This window comes from Harpia harpyja, chromosome 9, assembly GCF_026419915.1.
Source record: "Harpia harpyja isolate bHarHar1 chromosome 9, bHarHar1 primary haplotype, whole genome shotgun sequence".
NCBI lineage: Eukaryota > Metazoa > Chordata > Aves > Accipitriformes > Accipitridae > Harpia > Harpia harpyja.
Window position 1 is genome coordinate 1,324,417 of NC_068948.1, and position 15,445 is coordinate 1,339,861.

Genomic DNA, 15,445 nt, shown 5'->3' on the forward strand with positions numbered 1-15,445 from the left:
ACAGAATTATCCCAACTTCAACTTTCAGGTCCCTTATGACCCCTTACTCTCACCCCAACCATGACTACTTCCCCATCTCTTCCCAGGATCCTCCTTCCTTACCAGCATCTACACCCACCAGTCAGCTGAGAAAGAGAATGTTTGCTGTGGCTGATTCCAAAATTTATGAGAATTTGTTGGTCAGTATGTGCATGCCGATCAATCAATTAGCATGCTATGTTTCTAGGATCCCATCTTCACACCAGCCGCACAGCTTGCAACCTTTGTGAAACCAGATAAAAACTGTCTAACACTTACAAAACCACTGGATGAGTCAGAACAGGATGATGGGGAAAGCAAAGGGAGGAATGGTCTGAATGATTGTATGGTCCAACCATGCACACCTAGTTTTCCTTCAGACACCAAAATAAAAATAAAAAATGGCAGTTGGCATCTCCTACTTAAAGTTTATGAACAGTGTTAGGATTCACTGAAACACTTAATAAATAAAGGCAGGTCAGACATACATTTCACATAATGATTTAGCAGTCCTCCCGCAATCCAGTGTGCAAGCCATAATTATCCCAGAACATGTTAGTGAAAAATGCATTCATTTTTCTAACATCGACATCCCAGCATGAAAGGGTTTGTGTCCTTTTAATACTTTTTTTATTAGCAGAATCCCACTGTGGTGCTACATACTAAAAATACTCTGATGTAAAAGTAAAAGTAGTCCTAAAATTAACCTCAACGTTGTATTACAAAGTAACCTCTGTTATTCTTTTTAGGTAACAGAAGAAAAATACTCCAAGTAAAAAGAAACACTAGATTGCTGCCAAATTCCCAGGCCAGAGATGGAAATTCTTTGCCACAGCATTCTAGGAGGAGATAAAATGAGTATTTTTAATGTTTTCATTAAGCCACAATTGTTGCTAGAGGATTTCTGGGTGACAACGTTAGGTTTCATCCTAGGCCTGGAAGCCCAGTCAATACTTGCAGAATACTTGCTCCATGTTTATTAGTAAGGAGATGCAAATGAGAGCAGAATCCTCCAGAGGATCTCTTAGGGGATTCATCCCTGACACACTTAGAAAATTTACTTCTGCGGTTCTTGCCAAGTTTGAAAAAAGAAAAGGGAAAAAAAAAAAAATCAGCAAATACTGATAAAATTATAGTACACTTCTCATGTCCAAAAGGAGCAATTAGCTTACAGTTCTGACTGTCATGGATGGGCAAAGCCAAAAGATTTCTGGAGGTGGCCTACTACAGGCTCCCATGTACAAACCATAGGCTAACAGCTATAGTTCATATCAAAGAGCTCAAAAGCCAAGAGAGCACGAATAAACAAGAGACCATGAAAAGAGCCAACGAGAGGACTTAATTTCACCAGGTGGTCAAAAGGCAGTGGGGTGTAAAGGGTACTCTGATATTCTACCATTGAATCTCTTTTACATGGAAAGCTGAATGAACGGTCTTTGTGTCATGTCACCAAGGCCTCCTTGGCTAGAAACAGCATCACCACAGCTAAACAGAGTTGCTTTTCTTCCCCGGTGTTCATGTTAGAAGAAGATATGAAAGATGTGCAAGAGCATCATCTCATCATCTGGATGGTAACTGTTCCAGCTTTGCAATACTGTTAGTAAGAAAACACAAAAATCTGCTAGTGATCACTGGAATACCTCTGCTGACACTTCACATTCAGGATAATCTTTCTTTTGCCAGACAAGTCACTTGACTAAGGTTTGTTTATACAATTTTAATGTTGCATATTGATTGTAGGCTCTCTAGTTCTAAGTCATCAAGTAAAATGGTGTTCTTTAATGGGCCACAGAACCTGCTTCTCCTCCTCAGTCTGCTTAAGAGTGATGCATCTGAATGGTTGCCTGTCACAGGTGCTGCTGGAGAAGAGCAAGCACCAGATCTCTACTGGACTAGCAACATTTTTACACTCTTCTACCCCATCTTTAAAACACCCCCCAAAAACCCCAAACAGAATAAAAAGCCCTCTTGTCCTTTACATATTTTTTTCCACTAGCTCAGATTTCCTGAAGATCCACTGACTCACTTTGTCTGTCCAACCCAGGCAGACTTTTATATACAGGGTATGAACTAGTTTGCCTACTGGTAAAGCAAGCTCGAGCTTCCAGGAATTCAGTAACATGAGACTCTTTGAAACAGAATTTTCACTGATGGGTGCTAAAGGGTAACCGAGAAAGAAATTAAAAGGAAATTCAGATGAACAAAGGCCCATTAAGAAAATTCACATAAATGAGCAGTAAATCACCATAGCAACAGGACTATATGAATGGATTCTTTTCTTATGAAACTTTACTGGATTTCTACATTACTCAGGAGGACTGAGTGAAGTGTTGGAGATGTTTCTAACATTATTGAACAGGACTTTAAAGATAAGTATACTTCTGTACTCTGTCAGCAGTAGTCAGCACAAATTTTAAGGGCTGTATCATAAACAAACATGTCTTTGTGGACCTGGTAAATTAGTTTGGATTGAGCACTGCCTTGCTGATTTCTCAAAGTGGCATAACTAAGGAAAAGTATGAAAGGAAATGCCTTTTATCTTTCTTGTTTGTATATTAACAAATGTAGTTGCCTGCTCGCTCAACCTGCTGGCCACACTCCTCCCAATACAACAAGGACAGCATTTGCCTTGGCTCCAGTGAGTGTGCATGCTGGGTTGTATTCAATTCGGTGTCCACTCTCACATTCATACTGTGGTCGCTGCAACTTTTGTGATGCTATTTGACATCAGTTCTTCTGTTTGTCTCTGTGTAAGTCAAGTACAACATTACTCCTGGTAAGCCTCTCTACCGTTTGCATTAGGAAACCTTCACAAGCACAGTCATAAAGTTCATCAATTGCTTCCTCCAGGCTATGTAGCCATCCCTGCAGATGGACAAATGGCTGAAACCTTTCACGATGAGAGGTCTGTGAGCAGGAGACTCCTGTTAGTTACCTATAGAAAACACCATCTATTATCTTCTCAGTCACACAGTCTGTAACAGATGCCAACACATTATCCCTGAGCTTCCTCCCTCCTCTGACCTCAACGGGCCAGTCTCCAATTTCATGCTGGATGTCTGTGCAGTCAGGGAGCTCCTTATGATACATGATGTCCTCTTTCCTTTCTAAACAGCTGCTGCACATCCACAACTGCATTCCAGCCATGTACACTACCTCAAGTCTCTGTGATTCCAGTCAAGTCACAACCCTGTGACTACACAAGGGAAGAAACAAGACCTGTAAATTCACACTCTGGGCATCAGTGTGCAGTCACTGGAGAACAGCCTCTGAATGTTTTCCCTTTTGAGCAGGAATGTGAAAGACCTCTTTGTAGCCTTCTTCCTCGTGTTCCTCCTCCATTTGTAGCTCCTCCTTCCCTTCTGTGCTTTGGTCCCCACTCTCTGACGAACTTACAGTAAAGCCCTCCTCACCAAGCTGGCAACAATTTTTCCTCTCTTTGAGCAAGGTTAATTACATCAGTCATCCTTTTCTCCCCTCCAGATGAAGCAAGACGAACAAAGCAGCTAAATGTTTGCTGGAGACACCAGCTATGCAACCAGGCCCTGGATTCCTGACTGCATCTGCTCCATCCAGATCTTTCCCCTTGATCAGAAGATTGAGGACACCATTCAGTCCTGTGTGCCACTCATCCCTGCCTCAGAGCAAGTGACCATCAACACCTAAACTTTAAGGCATCAAAGTCTATACAGGAAACAGTCTGCATTTGTTAAGTGTGCATACAACTGCTTCCTCTTTTCTCCCCCCCCCCCCCCCCTTCTCCAGTTCTACTAATCCACACGAACTTCACTACTGCTAACCATACTGAGCAGGACAACCCATAAAGTACACCTCAGTTAGATCTTTATGACTCTACTTGAAAGACAGACACTGGATATGTGGATTCAGATACTTATTAAAAAAAAAAACAACAAAACCCCAAAAGCCAAAAAACCCACCACTTTGAATTTATTTTTTTAAATGAAACCGAGTTTTATGTCCTTACCAGTAAGGCATAATGATGTCCCACCGTTATCAGCAATCAGTTACAGCATTTCACTATCCTAGTTTTGTATGTTTCAAGTGTCTATTTTCACAGTTTGTATAATTGTAGCCTAACAGGACATGCATCACAGATTATACATCATTGCCTTGGCATAAAGCTTCCTTCCTCCTGTAACTCTGTGATGCAAATAAGACTTCCTGTTACCTGCAAGAAGAGATACAGTACAGTCTCCATAGCAAAGAGACTGCGAAGTCTCTCCCCTTCCCTCTAAAAATAGAGATTCTAAGCCTACTTGAACCAAACCAGTTCCCATTCTACTAAAGTATCCCTTGGAAAAGAGTCCCCGTAACACCTAACACTAAACAGCCTACCTTTACAGTTGGAAAGCCTTGCTGTGTACGGTCTTTCACTGAGCCTCGGCTGCCTTCAGTCAGATAACGAGCCCTGTGCTGGGTTTCCGGCTGTACCACTATCTTCAGCTCCTTCCCCTCACTCTTAGTTGGATACTGACCACACAACATTGGGGTCTTCTTCCCTCCAGCTCCTTTCTGGTTCTCTGATGCTCTGGGAAGTCAAAGCAGACCATTAAAAAGATATTATAAGCAGCTCCCCAATAAAAACAAACTAAATCACAGAAAAGCTAAAAAGATAAAGAGTATATATTAATGGATAGAAGATTTAGAGTTGAGAGCAATTGGAATTCTCTTTCTGACAGAGAAGGAAACCTGCAGGATGAAGAGGAACGGTGCTTCCCTGCCTCCTTCATCCAGTGAAATAGGAACTGCTTTTCAGAGAGTAAACATAAAGGAAGGGAAAAGCAATTAGCATTAAACTACGTTAACAAAACAAACAGAAGAAGGCTCATAACCTGCTCTTTCATAGTCTGTGATACAGCCTGATATTATCTGAATAAGCTGTTTCGCTTCTGTAACAAATATACATATGTACACACACACACTGAATGGATTTAAGGTTAAATGATGCTTCTTTAAATAGGAAAACAGCCTCATGCCTGTCTCCACCTGAACTTGCATAGCCATGCAAACTCAAATACTAATTTCTGTCAAAACAGATTGATAAATTTATGTCAAAACCAAATTAGTTATTATAAAAAGCTCTGACATAATTGCAGCAATTTTAAATCTGCAGTGTATGAAAAAAGATTGTTTCTTTCCAGGTGCGTACCTTAAGATGTACTGTATCTTGTGTTCAGTTCCATAATTAAAACGGAAAGTTTTAAAGCCCTCCAAAGTTTAACATCACGTGATGCATTTTGTGATCGCTTTAAAGCACAATGGAAAATAACTCTTCATCTTACACAGAGCAGGTTTGTATCATGAATCTGAATGGAAGTCTAATAAACTCATTTAACACTAGCAAATGTAAACATGCCCTGGCAAATGGTACAGGCAGAAAAAGGGCTCAATGAATTTATGCAAATATGGTATTCTTTGTTACTACCAAGAAGTAGTTTCTAACAGCTAATGACTCTGAAGAAAGCAGTTTAAAATAACAAGTGTGAATTGCTGAAAAAACAAATCCTGTTTCAGTGTGCAAGACACGGAGGTAATTTATCCAGGATTTTTTCTTCTCAGGGAGAAGTGTGCAAGAAATGCTTTTTCTTCAAAACCATTTACTGAGAGCTTTGCCACTGCATGTGTTTTTCACTGACCTGCAGGCTGAGGTAGCCTGTAGGGCTCTCTTTCCAATTACCAGGTGATTTACACTAACAAACATTATCAGGACCTTTCCTAAAACTCCTACTGTGCAATGAATAAATAGCATGAGGCCACACAGTACGCAAATACTTCCAAGTCATCCCCTAGCCCCTGCACAGCCTGGCCCAGCACTTTTCCTACAGAAGGGCCTTCTCCTGCCCCATGGAAGGTCGGGCACTTTGCCCTGATTCCACCACATCTCATACCCCAGAAGTCCTATTTGTCACACTCTTATTTCTACTACGCCCTCCAAAACCTTTTCATACCTGTAACAAAGGGTTAAAATACTGCTGAGCCCTTACGAGGTCTGTGCTTTGTATGAATTTCATTCATGTTTTTCTGTTCATGAAGGTTACCCACTTCACCATGGACTGCCCAGCCAGCCTCCTGCTCATCCAGCTGAGCCCAGGACAGGCGCCCAGCGCGTGTCCCTGAGCAGCCCTGCCCTGCACGCTTGTTTTCAACCCAGTAACAGCAGAGAGGCAGGATCTACATAAAGAACTAGTATAAAAAAAACCTGCAAGAGTATCATCTTTCTGCCGAGGAGTCCTGATTACTCTGCCACAGTCTAGTCAAACAGACTGTTTAAAAAAATGAAAACGCTATGGAAAAACATACCTTCTTTTAGGAAAATAAAAGGGACAAAATTCTTCCTCAATGTAGCATATACAAAACCTGTGATACACTAATTAAACTGTAATTAACACCACTATGCTCTTCACTCCTGTACAAGTTAAGCAAAAACGCTAATCAAACTCAAGCTCGTTAGATAATCACTTTCTCTATTCTTCCTGTCAGGACATTACTCCAATGGACTAGTAATTAAAAGGAATACTTTCAGGGAGTATCTTCTCCTTTTCTCACTCGGAATTTTAAATCACACAGCTACTATCTCTTAGCTTCCCACAGGGACCATGAGAAGGAACGCTGGGCAACCTCAGCTACCGCAACCACTGCCGTCCTACTCCCAACACTATCCCTGGGACCCGTGCTTTCTGCACCTCAGTTAGGCACTGGAACGTCGTGGGAGAACGCTCCGTGCAAAGGCACCACATGGGATGCTTCATCTGACCTTGTCACGCTTGGAAGTTCCAGCTCCGCAAATTAATACGGGAGACTGAGATATTATTGGATTTTGAAGGGAAGCATTAGAGGCAGCCATCAAAATGAAATTCTCTTTTAACACGCAAAATGCGAAGTTTTAGCAGTGTGATGTTAACACTTTGGCCTCTCCAACACAACTCTCTTTTCCTGAGAATACTTTACTCTTAAAACTCAAGGTACCTTAATTGTCAACATACTAGTATTTTATACATTGTCATATTTATGCGAAGAGATGCTGCCTAACAATTATTCTGAAAGCCTTCCCTCTAGAAACCTCAAGTAATCATTACTTTCAATCAGATTAGCTGAACTTGAAAGCAATTGTAAAGCCTTCACCAGAACTTCAGTGGCCTTTATTCTCAAATTATGAGGATATATCATTTACACATCCTTTTAATTTACTTTATTTACAATACTAATATTCATGCACATACAAATAGTAAAATATTTCAAACACACACACACATTTATTTATTTATTAGCTTAACTGTTACCAGACAATGTCTCCTCAAAGCTAGCACTTCTTTTTTAGAAAAGAAATGTAAGTGGCAAAACCCACAATTCTATTAAAACAGATTTCCGGAGTTAAGGTTTGCCTGGTCCTGCACTGCCCTCAGGGCTGTTCCCAGTGAAGACCTGAAAGTGGAAGTGAGACCAAGGATGTTGGAAATCTGAGAGTCTTTGCCCTAAATCATCATCAATTCATCCACTTCTAAAAAGGCTTTCAAAAATTCCAACAGTTTCCATAGGAATATATTCTTTTCCTCCTTAGCTTTTGAAGTCAACTGACTAGAAGCCTCTTTTAGGGCAAACGCTATTTCCACTTTACAATTTAGCAAGGGTGCTTTCCTTGCTCTTTTCTTAAAGCCAAAAGCAAATGAACTCCCTCGGCTGAAGTCCATCAGGCCGGAAAGTTTTTTTAAAAAAAAAAAAAAAAAGTCACTACGGTGACCTAGATTTGTAACGCTAAATCTCCATATTCCAACTGCAAAACTAAGTTTACTAATATCTTGGCCATTTCTTACCCCTGCGCTTTTATTTAGAAGGACAATTCTGTTATGTAAGAGTTTTGCTGCAGTTCAATCTAGTCTGTATATGACACCTTAGGAAAAAAACAATGCTTCTCTCTACCCCTGCGTTCACAGAGTATTGCTGACAGTACCAATGAACATTCACTGGTTAGCCCCTAATATTTTAGGGAATGTTATAGTCTTCTGATGTTTTAGATTGAGAATGTACCTACTGTTCCAGAGTTTAATAAAACTCCCCTTTCTGTCCAGAGATCACATTTACAGTCATACAGTTCTTGCCTTTCGACAAAGTTTCTTCCCTTTGTAAGGGAGAGCCTGACCTCCTTTGTGCTCAGGGGAGGCAGTTTCCTAGTTCCAAGCAGCTGCTTTACATATGCTAATTTGCTGCTTTGGCTCTACCACATACTAATGTTCTACTTTATTATCAATTTCAGCTGGTGAAAACAAGAGATGCTGGACAACTGCGGTTGTTGTAAGGAAATACTAGAAGACCCAGAGGTCCAAGACGACAGGAGTGGTCGGCAGAGCCAACGCTCCTGGTACCAGCCCGCTCCACTTTTCCCGGTGCGGTACCCAGGCCGGCAGGAAGCAGCAGCACACTCTGGAGAGTTTCTCAGAATCACTTTCTCACAGTGAAATTTTAAGTATGGAACTGCAATGACCCTGGGAATACAGACTCCAGGCTCTTTCCCTTTGGAATATGAGAAGTTCATAATCTTTCCCATCAGTCAAATTTTAATATTCACCATTACTGTGATGAACATTAGAACGTACTGCAAGCACATACATAAAAGTAAAAACAAACAAAATGCACTCACCCCCTCCCCCAAAAAACCCACAATAAAAAAGCCAAATCTATCCACTTGACCATCTTTAAAGTACTAAAGAAGCTACAAGTTAAAAAATAAATTAAAAAAAAAATGTATCCACATACTATTGTAAACTGATGGACTTTTTCCTCTTTAAGCAACTACTGAAATGCATTTAGTGAACAGTGTGAAGTGGGAGAGATGAGACACCACCACCCAGGCGTGCCCATGTACAGACACACGCATGCACACAACCCAGAAGCACAGAGAGAAACAGGATTAGAGATTTATTTCTGAAAAAATCAAATACAGAAGTGAATTCACAAGGAAAAACAAAATCTGGTTCACCATATCATCTTAACATTGTATAAAAAAGTAAAGCATGTGTTAATTTAAATGATGAGAAATCCTAACAAGCCATTAACTTCTACTCCCATCACTCTCTCTATTTATCAAATAGAGAAAGAGACAAACAGAAGCGGGTAAAGTGTACAGACTGAAATCCTCACATAAAATCCTGCAAAAAACATTAAGATTTAGGGTGCGTCCAGTCCACTTCTGCCGTTCTTTTTAAATACAGTAACATCTTCATTGCCATTTTATAAATGGAATTGTGCAATCTTTTAGGAATTTCACTTAAACAAGAATACAGGTGAGCTCATCAGTGCTGCATCCAACTGTTTCAGGAAAGTTTACCTTTATCTTCTAAATAAAGATTAACAAGTCTAATGAGAACTTATCATGGGCTAGGACGCAAAAGGGAACAGTAGAGAAGGGATTTATGTGAGAACCTGAGTAGAACACTTGACGGGGCATGGGGGGAGTTTTATTAGTTTGGTTTTACATATGGTGATAGAACTTTAAAAAAAAAACAAAAATCAAACAGATACCAACCCATTTCCTGCTTTTGAGTTGCCTTTGCTGTCCGTGCTGAGCTGAGAAAGGACATAGTGAGGCGCTTTGGCACTGTCGGCATCAAATATATCCATGTTGGACTCTTCGCAATCTCGACGTTTGATCCCTGGCCTCTGCTTTGGATTTCGTTTGCGTGATTTACGTGGCACCTCAGTGTTATCATTGTAGGAACTGGTACTCATGTTACTGAAGTTGGAGGGTGAATCCTCCATCCACATACTGCAGCTCTGTTCTGACTCCAATCCACAGCCCTCATCCTGGCAGGACATCCGACTGTTGTCCAGCAAGTCCTCAGGTGGTGGCGAGATGTACAGGACTGTGTGTCTCTTCGGCGTTGACTGCTGCTGCTGGACTGTGTTACTGGTTAACTGCTTTTCACTTACCCCTCGGGTACTTACCCCCACGGCTGAGGAGCAGCTCTCCACTTGCATAGCCTTGCTGTCGGTGACTGAGGTAGAGTAAATGGTAGGACTGGAAGAGGTGGTAAAGGAGCTGCAAGCACCGCCCATGGAGGAAGAGGAAGGAGCTGAAGAAGCATCTGCGGTGTATAATTCAGAAGTAAATACAAGATACACGGTTCTGTGTGTGCTGGCTATAGCAGTCCCATTGAAATAAAGTGATTTATGAACCGATTTATTTCCCCCAACAAATATTTGGAATTTGGTAAGTTTTAGAATGTAAATGCTTAAAGCAATACAGCCTAACCAATACAGTACTTTGGAAATGTCCAAATAAGACTTAGTATGATCCACTGTAATCAACTTTTTTAAAACTTAATGTTAATTCATAAAAATGGCTGCAAGTAAACATAGCTTTCATTGCCTCAGCTGGACTAATTATTTGTGTAGAAGCCATTTCATCTAAAATAATGGAAGCCCCAATGCAAAATGCTTATAATCCACATTCGATGCCAATTAAACCATTTATTGTTGGAAATTTTTATTTTTGAAAAAGACGGGACTGTGCTTAGCCACAAAATATTAAAATAAGTTTCTAACCTATGAAGCAGAGAACTACAGGTCATTTTTAATGCAGACACTCCCTGCTTCAGAGGCAAATCCTGGAATAAAAATATGAGAAAATAAATGAGAAAAAGAGCTGCTGATTATTCCATCATAAATGAGAAATAAAATATAAAATCAACTGAGTTGGTAGGCAAAATGGAACTGGTATCAGTCACTATGACATAGCTGTTTATTTTGAAGGTTCAAAACAGGGATGAAATACCTGTATTGATGACATGCTGATACAAGGAGACATGAAATTTCTGTAATTTGACTCTTTCAGTCACTGAGACTGATTTCTCTCAGACTTTATTAGCCGAGTCCCTTATGCATACAGGGACAGCTTGGGACAGGTATCTGAAAAATTCACATTAAGCAGGATATTTTAAACAATGTGATTGTGACTTCTCCGGAGGTGACACAGATCAATCTGTTTTAGAAACATGAGAGGACAGCAAAACACTTCAAACAAAACCCTGAAGATTTCTGGAGAACACCACAATCATTTCCACTAAGGAATTATGGACAAATCAGCTGAAAACATAAGCTAAAACATTTCACAGGAAGCAGTATGGACAAACATAGGTATTTATTTATTTAAATTAGCTGTCGCTCACTGAGGAATAACTAACTGAATTTTATATTCAGATTTAAGCTTCCTAGGGGGGAGATGCTATTTCCTGTATTTCTGCACTGCTGACCACAGCTTACACAATAAACCAGAACCACAAAAATAATCTAATTTTAGAAACAAATTGTACATACATACGTACGTAATTTTACAGTATGTTTGTTCAGCTAGTTACTGGTGTCATATAGAGGTAATACCTATTATCAAGAGGAACATGATGTTTTCCTTTTTGTTGTTTGGGATTTTTTTAAAATCCAAAATATATTAATCTCTCAAGTCTGAAAGGTTTAGAGATAGTTGAACTGTTTTATCCAGTTTAAGCTATTTAAAAGTAACAGAATAAAGTATGTTCAGCCATGACAATACATTTAACTAAAGCAAAACTTAGCAAACCTTCCTATAAATCAGCCTGCTTGTAATTATCAGGGGTATCAATGACTGATGATGAATTTTTAAACCATTACTGTTTCTTACAGCTTTTCTGTGCTAAATGAATTTAAAAGTAAACATACACTACTTCAGATTGTAAAATTTAGTGGTCATTACACTTTATCAATAGACTATTCTGCTTTTATCTTCGTAGGAGATCCCTTCCCCGAACCTCCTAGTAAATCAGGAACAGATGAATGATACCAGTTCCATTTCCCAGTTTGTTCTTTGGCAAATATAGTGGCTGAAATTGGAGAATTCAGTCACTTTGAACTGCATTCCAATTTAAAGGCAAATTTATCCTTTCTACATCATGCATTAATGCAATGCTTTTTTCAAAAACATTTATAGGATTGGCAAGAACCATTAAATCTAGGTATTAATTTCAGTGACAATATTTAGGAGCTGATTTGCAGCCACTTTGAGTTGAGAAAGATCGTTGCTATTTGGGATGAATACTTTGGTTTGTTAAAATAGAATTAGTTTCCATTCATCATTTATACACTCAAACAGAAAGAAATATGCAGCATGCGTACAGCATATATGCTGCATGCAAGTATTTGCAAACAGAATACACGGAGCACACAGCAGTAATGCTGCAGAACTGGATTACTGAACAGCAATATTTCCCCCATTTAAAATGAATTCTTCTTTTAATGGACGAAACTGAGTATCATGCATAGTACAACGCAGTGTATGCACGTCTCTTGTTTGCCTGTGCATGACAAAGACTTTGACAAATAAATAATTACGTACATTGAACCAGGTAGCAGGGCTCTAAAATTGGAAGACTTCTCCTCCAATAGATTAATACCAAAGATTTATCTTTTTGCAATAAATTCTGGGAATGTTTTAGAAAGGTCTTTTAAAAGACCTAGAAGAAAAACTTAAAGTGACAATCCATACACAGGTCTGCATTAGAACAGATATGCCAAACACTGATCGTATCCTGCTTATCAAATGGTTCAATGCATATCCTGTCCAGAAATGCAACAATTGTACTTTTCCCTCACTTTCCTAGGAAAAAATAAATAAATAAATCACTAAACAGAATACTTTTCAGTATAAAGCTAAAAGAGCTGCTAATGGTATCATTACTTTAGGTTGCAGCATTCTGCAATATTTAAGTTGCTATCATTATTGCTATCCAAAACAATTTCTCCTCCAGTTTCTTTTCCTAGAAGTTAAAAAGCATGTATGTGTATGAACATGTGCATATGTTTTTCCTTTATACATTTAAAAAGGAAAGAAACACTGTCCATTATAAATTGTCTATACTTGCCTCCATTTACCAGAGACGCCCCTGTATAACAGTAAGGTTAGATTATCAAAACAATATCAAGCTAAATAGTAATGGCAAGAAAACCTTTCTCTTTAGCCTTATATATTCCCAAATGAATGCCATTACCATCCATAAACATGTAAGTGTTTTAGAGCATGTACAGGCCAGCATCTTCTCCATTATAATAGTTAAAAATATGTAAGAAAGTGTGACAAATATTGCAGCCAATGAAATCAACTGGCTATATTAGAACAATCAAATGCACAAATTTAAAATCTATTTTAGGGGGATAAATTAGTAATTGCTTTAGTAACATTTTAATTTATGCAAATACTAAGAAACATAGTAAAATTTATGTTTTCTCACAGAGTCTGCAGGCCTTTAGCCAACTCTTCTTCCATTGAACTAATAAATAAACAAGTAGGGTCAATCAAATAAGAATTCACAAAGTTACTATAACGAATAAACCACTGTATGTTTTACATGGCTCCCATTTTGTTTTATCAATTTATTCTAAAGCTTGTGACAACACATGCGTATCTGATACCCAAAGGAGATCTCTTGGTTGAATATGCTGCATTTTGAAATAATAAGTTTATTCTAAAGTTTCAGTAACTCAAACTTGACTGGTATTGCTTTAAAAGGTGAGAGCATTTTGCATTTCCTGGGTTTGAGGAATGAAGTTTTCCCCAACATGCAGATAATAAACAAAATATAACCAGTGGACATTCAGTGGGAGGGGTGTACCTGGTTGCTGGTCTGTCAAGTTAGAGTGGAAACATACACACACCTTTCCCAGTTTAAGCATTTTTTTTTTTTTATTTGAGGTTACTTTCTTTAGACACATATTAATGGGAATTGTTACAGGTGGCTCTTTCATTTGCAATTTAACAGTGCTTGCAGTGACAAATATATAGTTTAAATAAGTATGCACATTTGAAATATAAGACTGAATATATTTTAACACAGCCTCAAAATAAAAATTGCTTTCAGAGCAACAACACTGAATAGAAGCCAAGTGCATGTTATGGCAAGTATGCAGCCACAGTATTATAAATGAAACGTGCACCAGCATCACAAGGTGGGGTTTTTTTTTTTTCCTTTTTCTTAATTAAAAAAAATGAAAGAGAAAAGAAAACTATTTCTGCATTAGAGCAACTTTGATCACTGTTGAAACTAAACCTCCTGAATCTATTCATTGCCATCACTGCGACATGTAAGGTAGTTGAAATAAGTAATTCAGAATTTGTTGCCTGTCCTACAAGCTTTTTTTTCCTCTAAGAGAGGCAGAATGGTATCAAACAGTTCAGCATACGGAAGTCCTGGTTCTCTTTTGGACATCATAATTTACACATCAGTAACAAGCAATTCTGTAACATGTAAATGAAAGATAGAAAATAACCAAGAACTAACAAACTAAGTGAGTGCTGGAGTTCAGAATGCAAATAAAGATAACCAATTACTCTGCACTACTCCTAGGAAGACTAAATTTCAAAGAAATTCCATTTGTTCAAGATACCAGTCATTTTTACTTTTGCTTCCCAGAAAGTCTAAAAAGGTGCCTACCGCTCCCAAACATTTACCTCGCTTTCAGGCAGTGAACAGAATTACATTCACAACCAAGAGACTGAATAATTCAGGTTCTTTCTGAAAACAAAAAGCAGCCAAAAAGCAGGCAGTGGAAGAAGGGATGCAACACGCATGTGGCACAAATGCATGCTGCTAAAAATCACAGGCTAATATAATATCAGAGACTAAGGGAACACACAGCAAAGAGCATCCCCATGAGCAAATCAGTGCAGTCTTTTTCTTGTCAATAACATAAAGCATTGTACAAAGAAAATTTATTACCTCCTGAGTTATCAACTAAGGCAATGACATATATTTCTATATCCTATTATCTCGTGAAGTCAAACAAGGCATTCAGCCTCTAAAAAAAAGTCTGAAAGGCAGGAGAAAGAAAACAAAAAAACCACTACTTGGCATTGAGGGAGTCTTGTCTTTAGGTAACACTTACGTGGAGCCAATCCTGAAATCCTTGTTCATTCTTTCCAAAGAGATCCTTAAATACAACAAGGATTACCAAGTCCTCAAAAAGAAACAAATAGCATCCTGATGACTTTCTTTTTTTTTGTTTTTGTTTGTTTTTTAATTGCAGCTGAAGTGCTAAGCAAGTCACTTCCCAGACTGGAAAGCTTAAGATTGCAAATGCAAATAAATTAGAGATATTTTTGTTTTCACAGGTTTTTCAGCCACCTGTGCATGAACAGCCAGGACTAGCAAAAGCCATTAGAGAACCCGCCTTTTTCTCAGAACCTAGCCTGCATCCCACGCAATCCCCTATGCTATCTTCAGAATACAATTAAGTGTCAAAAATGAAAACGCACTACACAGGGTGAGGTTTAGGTGGTGTATAAGCTTAATAAATGAAGTATACCCATTTATTAAATTCGTTAATTTATCTAACATGTCATGTTCTTGGTAAGAGTTTTGTATGTTAATTGGTTTATTTGAACCAC

General features: G+C 38.7%; 1 protein-coding gene across 10 annotated transcripts in view; it reads right to left on the reverse strand.

Moving 5' to 3' along the window:
* Positions 1 to 15,445, reverse strand: part of NFAT5 (nuclear factor of activated T cells 5) — a 77,185-nt gene that overhangs the window by 26,060 nt on the left and 35,680 nt on the right. For 3 of the 10 annotated variants that reach the window (XM_052796246.1, XM_052796244.1, XM_052796245.1), the window contains 3 exons: positions 10,579 to 10,640; positions 9,979 to 10,118; positions 4,375 to 4,567 (listed from right to left, as the gene is read on the reverse strand). In XM_052796246.1, coding sequence (XP_052652206.1) covers positions 4,375 to 4,567; positions 9,979 to 10,118 — 333 coding nt within the window. In that variant the 5' untranslated portion in view covers positions 10,579 to 10,640. Of the gene's footprint in view, positions 1 to 4,374; positions 4,568 to 9,559; positions 10,119 to 10,578; positions 10,641 to 15,445 lie in introns of all 10 variants that reach the window. The other 7 variants (XM_052796240.1, XM_052796241.1, XM_052796242.1 and 4 more) reach the window with 3 other exon arrangements.